Consider the following 12295-nt stretch of genomic DNA (forward strand, 5'->3'; position numbering starts at 1 on the left):
GATACTGCACCCTCCCACATTGGACAGTGCAATCAACTGCTGTTTTAGCATTATCAAATGTGTAACTTACTTGCCACTCAATCTTTTTTTCCTAATACTTGTATGGTTGTTGGAAATACGAACCAGGCTCTTACTCGTGACCTAATTGCTCTAACTACCTGTATTCTTGTCAAAACTTTTATCTTTGGTTAAACGATAACATTTTGCAACCAGGGGTTACCTATGTTATGCCAAAAAAAGTACTAATACTGTTGGGGTCTGGTAAAAACTATAGTTAAACAAAGGAGGTCAGCTAGCAAAGATGAACATGAAAGTTTCTATATGAAACCTGTAGACATCCTCCATTGTAAAACCATAATAAAATCTGCCATCATGTTTTGAGCCTGATCTCTATCACTGTGAGTCACCTACTGCACAGTCTCAAGTTCTGAGATTTTTCTCCATTCAGTGAGATGGAGTTCCAGTTTATTCATACACATGTGGAGGTGTATCTCCTAGAGAATCTCCAAGCAACATGTATCTCAAGGGGCAAGTTTCACTGCTGAGACAAAGCCTTTTTATTCACCTGCATTTGAGATACACCTCAATATTTATGATATAAGAGTTAGATGTCAGGTTTATTCACATCACCCATTATCTAGGATATGTCAAACAGTTCGCACCAAGTGCATTTTGTTGCTAGAAGGTATAATTCAGAAAAGTGAGTGCCCCCAATTTATTATAGCACACAGGTAAGGATAGGTTGGAATGAAAAGCACTGATTTTTTAGAATTGTCCTACTTTTAAAATTTTTCACAAAAGTTATTCAAGCACTTGTCATCGCATAAAGAGTTTTTCCTTTAAATATCATGCCTGTCTCATTGAGCCACTTACTATTTGCCATATATCTGTTGTGCACTTTCTGAAGAGTATGGTATATTATGTTAATTCACAGCATCTCCACTCTTCATATCTCACAGTCATTCCAACCTCTTGGAAATTCACATTATTTCTGCACTTTCTGGGCAGACATAGCTTTTTCCCTATATTTACATATGATTCTTATGTAAATATAGACAAAGGTCATGTATTTCTTAAAAGAACAGACCTCCTTCTGCAACCACTTGTCAGTAATGACAATTCTCTAACTGTTATTGCACCATCGTTCAGTTGCCCCAAATGTTACTCCTGTGTGCTCTCTACTGATGGGATTACTACCTAGTGTGTACAGAAGTCCAGTGACACTGTTTCTTTGATTCTGTGGTGTACATACTTTGACTTATCTTTGTAACTTCCTTTCCCGAGTTTGGCATGATAGCCATAAACAGTGACATCAAGAGCCTCCTTGTGTTGAAATAATCACACCAACTGTCCTAGGACACTGTTCATTTGTAATACTTGGAACTCTTACCTTCTTTCCTCTAGTTGAGTGAGAGCCATAAAGTACCATAACAAGAGCCTCCTGGTATTCAAGTAAACACACACTTCATTAGTAGCATTTGGAACACTAATGAACATACATATATCTTAATTAGATGGTTCTGCCTTTCAGTCTGCAAGCCTCTGTGAATTTCCTTCCTTGCCTTCCCACCATATTTCACCATTTCAGGTCTAATTTCACCTATTCCTGCAGCTTTATGATGATGGAGTTTATTTACCACCCTTCCACATCCTCAGGTGTAATTTCACGAACATCACTGTCCTCCCTATAAGCATAGTTGTTTACAACTTCATCAGGAAGATTTAAAATAAGAGCCTTGTCCCTGTGATTTATTTATTTACTGAATTCATGAATTTATTTTTTTACACAAGATCCAGCTACACTGAGCAAATTTCACTTGTACTGTCAACAGACTGATTAACTAGTATAAACCTTCAAGGTAAAATATAACAAACATAACAAAAGATAACAAGATCAGGTACACAGCCTGTTAATAACAACTGCCCAAATCAAAAACAAACAGAATGTCCATGTTTATAACAAAGTCATTGTGGGTCAAGATGGTGGTATAATCACTTCACATCAACTTATCCTTAAGAGACTGTTTACATCCCTCTCGTACATACTTTTATTTGATGTTATATCAGCTCTTGTTTCCTATTAATAGTGTTAAGAGAGTTGGGAGGCAGATTAGGAAAGATCGTTGAAGTATTGAGTGCTGAGTGTGGGGAATGTGGAGAAGATTTTGGTTCTGGTAGAATGGGAAGGAACACGGAGAGAGAAGAGTGAGACAAGATGTCCCAAGCTGTAATGCCCATTTAAGATCCTGTAAAGGAAATTCAGATCAGCTACCTGTCGCCTGATGTACGTCAGTGACACATTTATTGCCTTTAATACCTTCTGTGCAGACATATTTCTGAGCTTGAGTTTTCTGTTCCTAACAATTCCAACACAGGAGTACACTGCTCTGTCTAACTGGTTAATGTTGGAGGGAGAGGCTCTTCAAATAGGAGAGCGGTAGTTCCAGAGAGGTTGAGTGATCGTGAGGAAGAAGTATCGAAGAGCAGTGGGATCGGAAATATCCTTGGAAGTGGTAGAGAATTGATAGCCTTGGTTGTATATGTTTCCATGCGGTTCTTGAATTGTTATTTTGTATCGAATTTACACCTAAGTCACGCTGTTGCTTAACGACAGTGATGGGCTTGTCAAGTAGGTAATATGATGTTGGTAGAGGAGATTTATGTAGTGTTATGGTCATGTGGCTGCATTTTTGTGGATTGCAGATATGTTTCCAAGCATGGCACCAGTTTTTATAGGGCATTAAGTGAGTATTGTAGAAGAGCTGCATCTGCTGGATTCCTGATCTCACTAAATATCTTGCACTCGTATGCCAAAAGTAAGGTATTTGCTGTTTTGTTGAGTTTGGACAGCAGATTTTCCATAAACAAGGCAAACAGCAAGAGGCCGTGAGCACTACCTTGTTGGACTCTGGAGTTGACTGGTAACCATGATTTTGAAGTGCCTGATATTACGACTCTCTGCCAATTGATTTCCGTTGAAGACTAGAGGCTGTGATAAAGACATTGACAATAATGGAGAGCTACAGGCCTGCTTGTGTACTTGGTTGTTCTATAAACTATGACTGTAATGATGATGATGTTAATAATACATGGATTTCCTGTTATTTTTCAGTAAAAGGTCAGTGGAAGGAATTTTTGTCCAATTTTCTATATCAATACATCTGTTGCTGTGTGAAATGGACCAGAAAATAGAGATCAAGGAGGAACCTGTCTGGCTCGAAGGCACAACAAGCACATCCTTCGTAAGTATCATTCTTGGTTACTTTATAGTGATCAGAATTTAACCGATCTTCAAAACATTTATATATTTACAAGTTACAAAACATCTGAGGCATAAACTCTCCAACTTTTAAAAGGTACTTTGTCAGATGTTTCATTGCACGACACATCTAGGTGGTAGTCTGGTAGGTATGCTGTATGTTGTAGCTGTCAATGGCCATCAGATGTGTGGTGATGGCATGCTGGATGTCATTCATTATTATTGCAAATAGTGGATAGTTGTTGACATTGGAACATTGTATTTGTGATTTTTTCCCCATGGATTGTTTAAAGATTGATTACTAAACACTAATTATTTTCAGTGAAAATTAACTGAGCAGGCCATGTGCTTTAGAAAATGAGCACTGAACGTACCTACAGGGATCCAGTAAGATTCCTAGTGAGTTTGAGATATCATTACCTGAAACAAAATGCTGATTCGGAATCCATTTAATGCCATGGACTTTATATTATTCATTTGGTAAAACTACTGATAAGGACATTTAGGTTACTGTTCATGACAAAATTACTGATGATGACTTGTCAGGTCCTTGTCATCTAAAATCATGAGACAAGAGGATTAAATCCAGTGTTGCATTATTCTGTATTCTGTATTATCTGCTTTGGCACCAACATATTTACTGCTACTTTTCTCACGGGTTGCTGGTTATATTGGCATGTGTTTGAGGAGTTTGCTAATTATTAATTTTTACCCATCTTTTCTCCTGATTGAATAGGTATTATGACATAGACGGTCATTTTTGAAAATAGATTTTTCTATTCATTGTATAATGGGTCTATAAGATCATGGAGGAAATTTTGCTTGGTGACTTTTTTCAAGTTTTTAGTATTTTTGTACAATTTTTCATGTTGTATTCCCTCCACCCACTCAATTCATTTCCTCCTTTTTTATAGATATCAGTAACTTTTTATGAATTAGTTTACTTCCTGATTTGAAAGTTTGTACAGCCATCTTCAAGGTGGGAGCTACATTAACCTAATTCTGAACTGTTCTGTTAAGTTTTTATGATTTATGTTCATGAGAAACAACCAGAACATCCAATGGTTGTGGAAGCCTCTGAAAAACAAAGTTAAAATTTGAGTGCTATGGGAGGGTGATGATGACTATTTATACTCCTATCTTTGAACAACTTATTTCTTGCTCTGGAATATCATGGCTTTCTGGCAATGCTAATAGCACTACCAGATGGAGCAGTTGGGTCAACTTGTGAAATTAGTGTCCTTACAATTGTAAGTATGCAGCCGTGGTAATCAACGAATGCTTTTAATATGTCCCCACAACAACAAAATTCTGCAACCCTCAAGGATATGTAAACACTACCAGGTCGTCCTCAGTACTTTGTCCAATCCTGCATCCTGAGAGTTGCTCATCCAGGTAACAATATAACTTCTGTTTATTGGTAAGATGGAGTCCCAGCTTGTTGGAACTTTTGATGTTACAAGCATGCTTACAACGTTTATGCAAGCATTGGACCTGTGGGAGTAACAGAGTCGCACTGCCATTTGATGGGTGAGGGACTCATTGGAATCAACTTGGCAAATGAAATGGAATTTGATGGGCAGGTCTCAATATTAATGGGGCTTATGGAAGAAAGGAAGTAGAATTAGCTGAGTTAGCAAATAGGTTGCGTCTAGATGTGTTAGGAGTTAATTATATTTGGGTAAGAGGAGAAAGTGAGGAAGGGGTAGGAGATTATAAAGTATATTTGACAGGTGTTAAAACGAAAAGAGCAGAGTGTGGGGTAGGACTGTCCTTCAGGAATACTGTTGCACACAAAATAGATTCTGTGAGGCACATAGATGAGCATATGATGTGGGTAGTTTTGGCAGTTGGAAGCAATGTTCCTCATCATCTTAAATTAGCTGTTTAGAATAATAATAATAATAATAATAATAATAATAATAATAATAATAATAATGATGATGATGTTGCAAGTCTTTTGAGCTGATGCTTATAGGAAAATGGGAATGTCAAAGCACTGAGATAAAGAGCAATACATGTGTCAAATCTTGCATACTGTACAGCTCAGCTATGAAGTTAAGGGAGAGATATATTTCATGTAGACTCATTACACTGCAATATTCGATGTCTTGTATCATTTCTGTGCATTGCAAATGATGCAAATATTGCACACATTGAATTGATTTATTGATACATTTTACCACACTGCCTGCAATATAAGAAACATATTCACTATACAAAGAATGGGTTTCATAATTTGTGATACAATCGTGATCAAATCTAGTGAAATCAATTTCTTATTGAATTGTCTGTACAAGATCAGTGTTCGACAGAACAGTGTCTTTCAAAGAACATATTAGAATTCAAAGTGGGTTGATCTGAGTAGTCAGACACTTCCTGTATGCAGCTTTGGATTGAGTAGCATTTTATTTCCCTCTCTGTTCCTCACACATGAGACTGTAACATGCTCCTCCTAATCCTCAAGAATCTACAATTTTGTGTTGTACCTGTTTATCTGCTCTGTTCTTTGTCATCTCATGCTCCTGCTACTACATATATTTTTGCTACCTGCTCGCCTGCCTCTTGCTCTGCCATCATCATGTTTCCAGTACATACTAAGCAGGCTGTCTTTCCAGCTGTTTCTTCACTACGTCATCTGTGACATCATCGAACTTTCTCGATGCTTCCTTCCTGTTCAAGGATGGTCCTGTTGTTCTATAAATGGGTCAACTATTGCCCGGTCTATAAATGGGCCAACTATTGGCCGGTAAAATCATTCTTGCTCTGACTGTGGTTTGGAGTGGCGGGAGCTTCAATTTAAGTGCGGGTTCCTTGCACGGACTTTACTATCTTTCCGTCAGTCTGGAAAAATCCATCAAGCATGAGGATTGGGTGAGCTATTGAACTAATTTCTCACTTTCATGCAGGAACTATAACATTCCTGTTGCCCTTCAGGCTTTATCAATAACTTTCTATCCTACTGCCTTTAGGTGAGAACTTAAACTCTCTATCCCTTTAAACTTAACTCTGTACGCCAAGATGTGGTTAAGAACTTTAACGCTATTTAAATTCACCTAATGCAACTTATTGCACTGTGTTCATTTGCTTTTTCATTAGTTTTATAGCCCATAATAATTACATTCATGCAGGATTCGATGTCCTTTCTCCCTCATCCCCCTCTCCTTTACCCATGACAATTATCTCTTTTAATTAGATGTGGTTTGCTAATGAAAAGCGCTTTAAGCACCCTGGGGGTGTGATCCCATTGTGGCCTTTTATCTCAAATCTTGGTTATCATATTGTTAAACTCTTAATTCTTTTGAAACTACTCATTGTATCTAAACTAAAATGCATTTCTTCTTGGTGCTAACTTGTTAGAATTTAATTCTTCAGAATCTAGTCATTGTATTCTAAAGCTTCTTTGTGATGCGTTCCATCTTGGTGTCAAATTGAAATAATCTATACTTTTGAACTTGATGTAATTTCTAAATTTTTGATTGTAGCTGTTTCTCTCATCGCTCATTATGAAATCAAAATATATTTCTTAAAATATTGTTGTTTGAAAATTGGTTCCTCTTCAATATTTTTGTTTTCTGTTATTAATAATTTTGTTCCTACCATGGATTTCTCTCCTTTTTTCTCAATACTGCATCCCTTGCTCCACTATTGCTACAAAATTTGTGGTTTTGATTTCAAATAAGGACGTTGAATCTCCTATATATATTATGGAGTTTACTGACTTCATGACTTAGGTGCTATGGTCTGGTGCTTCATGCCAAAATGAGTTACTAGCTTCTACTAATTAATACTTTAAGTTTGGTGTCAAGTGCCATTGGCTAGTCATGTCACATGCCAACACTGTACTGTTCAGGTACATGTACTACAAACAACATATAAAGTTATTGCAAGAAGAAGAAGAATTTGAGGAGATCTTGGCTTAACCTGCATGTGAGGAGATATTTTTGTTTAGAATCATCTCCCCAGACATGTGTTTCTGCAAGACCTTGCGCACTTAACAGATCAAAAATGATACCATTCATTGCAGTAGTTTTCTTAGTTATGGAGGGGCGAGCCATCGGTTAATCTTATAGTTTTAAGATATTTTATGCATTTTTTAATATAAGTACAGTTCAGCAGCCTTGATTTGCTTACCCATAGAATGGCATGAATTTATCTAAACAAGTGGAAGACTTAAGAACATTCCAAAGTGAATGGTACTTTCACAATCAGGGATCTCTGCAAAAATTTAAGGGCATTAGGCACACAATTATTGAAGGTTTATGCAGCTAAGGAAACATTCATCTTCTGTCTCACCCACTCCATATTCTTTCTCTTAATCTATTACCAATGTGCAGGCCTTTCACTAGCTATTTACAAGTTTTTCCAGGTATTTCTTCCCAGTTATATTTTCTTGATCTGGAGCACTACCATCTACGAGAAACTGTTTTTCTGCTAGGAAATACCTTCCAAGTTTTATAATGTGAGCATCATCAAGGAACACAAACACTTTTTGCTCCGATTCTGCTGGATGGGGAGAACAACACTGTGAGTCCAGTCGAACAAACTTCATTCCTCAGGCTATTAGTCCCAATCCCATCACAACAGTTGACTATATGATTTTTGTACCTGTCTCATGCAGTTCCACCAAAGCTTACTTCATTCCACCCACTGTTATTTTCCAGGTCCTGTCCAGTGTTGCCACAATAAAGTCCTCCTCGGACACTTCTCAGTGTCTAAAACATAGTCAACGTAGCCATAAAACTGTTTATTGTTACACACCAAATTCTCCTTAATAACCATTCCATCGAACATCAAAATTCCAATGATTGGTTCTGAAACAGCTCTAACTGTTTCTTTTCGAAACTCTCCTCTGTAAAACCTGGACTGCCATCAATAGATGATGCCCAGTGACAAAGATTTTGGGGATGTGGTGGGGTAAAAAAAACTTCCTGAGGTAACTGTAGGTATACTGCAGATTTTGATGCACGGTTGGCTTGGCTTGAAGCCTGACAAGGTCTTAGATCCCCCATTGGAAACAGCTACCCAAAACATTCAGACCTGAATCATTAAGCTTCTTGTGAAGACCTTCAATGATTTCTTGCTGATTGAGACTTTTCTCCTGTACCTCTTTGTCTGCTGTGCCATGACTTCAGCAGTTTTATTTTCCACACGGTTGAGATTATGGAGAACTAGAAATCCTCAACTTGCTGATTGGATGCTACCAATTGAACATCTCCCCCCAGGACACGAGGAACATTGGTCTACGTGGAAATCGCTGAACAGGCTTCGCACTGGGGTTGGTAGATCAAGAACCAATATGGTAAAGTGGGGCTTTCCTGGCACATCCAGGCAATGCGAATGTGGTGAAGACCAAACCACAGCCCATTTCATGAACTGTAGTAAGTGTCCTTTAAGTTGCACAATAGAGGACTTGATGGCTGCAACACCTAATGCCCGTGATTTGGCAAAATTTTGGGCAGACACTATTTGATATGTATGTCATTAAGTACCATTATGCAATGTAAAATGTATGCTTCTGATACGAATAAATAAATTTTCCTGGTTGCCTGCACTATTTTTTGCTTTACTTTTCTAAGGCTGGGTCAAAAGCTTTAATTCTGGTCATTTGTTTGGTGATATAAAAGATATATATATATATATATATATATGGAAAAATTTTAATACATTGTCATCCATTTTGCTAAAATTTTATATTGCATGATGACTGGGAGTAGCAAGTAATTAAGAATAATTTAATAGTCCTCACTTTATATATTTTAATTGTTTAGCAGGATGTTCCTCATCAGTTTCCTCAGGTGGGTTTTCTTGATTATGTTTTCTTGGGAGTGGGCACTCATATTTTCTTTGTTTGCAAATCTGAGGGAAAATGAAACATTGTTGGAATGCCATTTGGAAGTACTCGCACAAAGTATGGCACGAACAAATACCATTATAAAAAATTTAAAAAAATATATGTCCAAACTTGAACCACAGTTGTACAAGTTCACTTAGCAGACACTTGCAGGTTAAATATGCTACCAGTTATGCAGCTTTTGCGAGATACAGACATAGCACTCCTACGCATACGTTACAGTAGTCGCAATCGTATATGAGAACTCCTGAAAAGAACAGTCTGCTACAAGTAATATATCGAGGAAAAAGGCTTAGGTGAAAGAGGACCTGGCAGAACATGAAAGCCTTGGATTGACATTTTGAAGACATGGGTTGGAGCTCTTCAACACATGACCAAAGGAAGATAGCCAAGCTCGTAGCCTAAATCCAATTAGGACAAGGTTGTTATATCAATTTTATGAATCGTCTCACTGCGAGACGATAGCACTTCAGCTGGGATCCGAATCATCTCGTAGTGAGACGATAGCACTTCGAGGGTTAAGCTCTGTACACTTCGAAGGTAAGTACATGTATCAAGTGTCCAGTGGTGAGTACTTCCAAATGGCATTCCAACAATGTTTCATTTTCCCGCACATTTGCAAACAAAGAAAATATAATCAAGAAAACCCACCTGAGGAAACTGATGAGGAACATCCTGCTAAACAATTAAAATATATAAAGTGAGGACTATTAAATAATTCTTAATTAGTTGCTACTCCCAGTCATCATGCAATATAAAATTTTAGCGAAATGGATGACAATGTATTAAAATGTTTCCATATATATATCTTTTATATCACCAAACAAGTGACTAGAATTACAGCTTTTGACCCAGCCTTAGGAAAGTAAAGCAAAAAATAGTGCAGGCAACCAGGAAAATAAAACTATTGAAGTCATGGCACAGCAGACAAAGAGGTACAGGAGAAAAGTCTCAATCAGCAAGAAATCATTGAAGATCTTCACAAGAAGCTTAATGATTCAGGTCTCAATGTTTTGGGTAGCTGTTTCCAATGGGGGATCTAAGACGTTGGTAGTCGCGAGTATTTGTTGAGTAGATCCTGCTGACTTGCTGGATAAGTGTTGAGTGCATGAAAGAATGAATGGGATGAATGAACGGATTATTGCAGTTACATCACTTCAGTGTATTTTACTTTGTGTATTTTAAAATTAAGGATTTTCTTATTGTCATTTTAAATATTATTAATATTGTTTTTGCTATTAATATTGTTTGTGTTATTTGTATTTGTAAATACTGTGTAATTTATGTACATGTATACTCTTCTAGTGGTTAAGTGTAAGAGAGGGCCTTGAGCCCTAACTTTGCCACCAATAAAGGCATTATCTATCTATATATCTATCTATCTTGGCATTACACATGGAAGGCTTTTACTACTGTGCCACTGTCTTGTAAGGTAATGCAGATTCCCCACAAGCCTGTTGAAGACCTTGAAGACACTGCCATGCTGTGCGACATCTGGCCCATTCAATCTTTATCCAACTCCATTGTTCATTTTTCGAAAACATCAAGACAGTACTACCTCAGATCGTTAGCTAACACGAGGCTGTGTTCCTTTCCTCTCCTTTCGCCAGTTCACATGTGCGGACTGTCCACGATGGACTCCGTTTTTCTCTTTCCATCCTCAAAAAGCATTATTCAGTTAATTCCTTGTTCTTTAAAGGAAATCAGAAATGGAATTAAATAAATAATTACCGTGACTCTCCGTACTTTCTCTGTGTAAACATTAAAATGAGTTTAATTACAAACAGAAATTACAAAAACAAATCTCAGTTATAATTCAGTAATTCTTACCAAAAACAAAATGTATCCTTGGTCTAGCTACACTCACGGATAGCCCAGATTGGTTGCGCAGTAGATGTTAGTTTTCCCTCGTCCTGCCCATGACGTCATCACAGGAGCACCGTGACTGTGTAGCATACAACTGCACGTGTATCTCATTTCGTTGTTTATATATGTATGTCTTATAAAGAAAGGATTTCCACGTAATAACTATACGTAATATCTTTCCGTATATTGCTGTTGGTTTATATAGTGGCCTACTGTATTTTGCGTAGTGTGTGTGTCGTAGTTCGTTTCTGTGAGATCTCTGTTAAGCTGCTGTGTTTCGTGCAGTGAGGTGCACTTATTTTCTTTTCGTTAGTTACGTGAACAGTTTAGTAGTAGCTGGAGTGAAATTTATGTGTTCATTGTACCGTATCATTGCGATAGAAAACTGTGCCGTTAATGATTCACCGACCGAGCTCGATAGCTGCAGTCACTTAAGTGCGGCCAGTATCCAGTATTCGGGAGATAGTGGGTTCGAACCCCACTGTCGGTAGCCCTGAAGACGGTTTTCCGTGGTTTCCCATTTTCACACCAGGCAAATGCTGGGGCTGTACCTTAATTAAGGCCACGGACGCTTCCTTCCCATTCCTAGGCCTTTCCTGTCCCATCGTCACCATAAGACCTATCTGTGTCGGTGCGACGTAAAGCAAATAGCAAAGAAAAAGATTCACCGCAATCTACAGCGACACCTGATTGTTCAGCAGACCTAGCCGACCGTGAAAGAAAAAATGACAGGTCAATGCGAAGTCCCATTGGGGAAATGCTTTCCATTTCTTCTGGTACAGCCCTTGTGGGATGGATAGAAATGTTATCTCGGGGAGGTCTACTCGTTCCATCGTTAGAATGGTAAACCAAATAAAGGAATTTGAGTTAATTTTCAGGGACACTCACGGACGTGCTGAACGGTGACGCATACCTAATATTATACGCAGTGTGTGTCATATAATTAGCAGTAAATTCCCCGCTGTACCACCAGAAATATTAAAAATGTGTGTTAGAACGAGAATATTTATACGCATACGACAAATGAACATTCGGTCAAGAACTGAAAAATCCATAGCAGCTCATCGGCGAAAGGCACGACAGTGGATTTCATCTTCAAAAGCAACCACTTCATGACATCTAATCTCACAGGTAGGACTGTGTTCTAATGAAGTGTTTTTCCTGTTCTTCCTTATTGTTCAATTTTTAAAAAGTGACTATCTGTGTGGAGCCTCCGTGGCTCAGATGGCAGCGCGTCGGCTTCTCACCACTGGATACCGTGGTTGAAATCCCGGTCACTCCATGTGAGATTTGTGCTGGTCAAAGTGGAGGCGGGA

At 38.0% G+C, this 12295-nt stretch overlaps 1 protein-coding gene across 1 annotated transcript in view; it reads left to right on the forward strand.

The window, feature by feature from the left end:
- Positions 1 to 12295, forward strand: part of LOC136885021 (zinc finger protein 615-like) — a 36532-nt gene that overhangs the window by 5917 nt on the left and 18320 nt on the right. Inside the window, exon 2 of the mRNA XM_067157407.2 lies at positions 3113 to 3242. Within this exon, the coding sequence (XP_067013508.2) occupies positions 3177 to 3242 (66 nt within the window). The 5' untranslated portion in view covers positions 3113 to 3176. The remainder of the gene's footprint in view (positions 1 to 3112; positions 3243 to 12295) is intronic.

The sequence above is a fragment of the Anabrus simplex genome, chromosome 13 (genome assembly GCF_040414725.1).
Source record: "Anabrus simplex isolate iqAnaSimp1 chromosome 13, ASM4041472v1, whole genome shotgun sequence".
NCBI classification, from domain to species: Eukaryota; Metazoa; Arthropoda; class Insecta; order Orthoptera; family Tettigoniidae; genus Anabrus; species Anabrus simplex.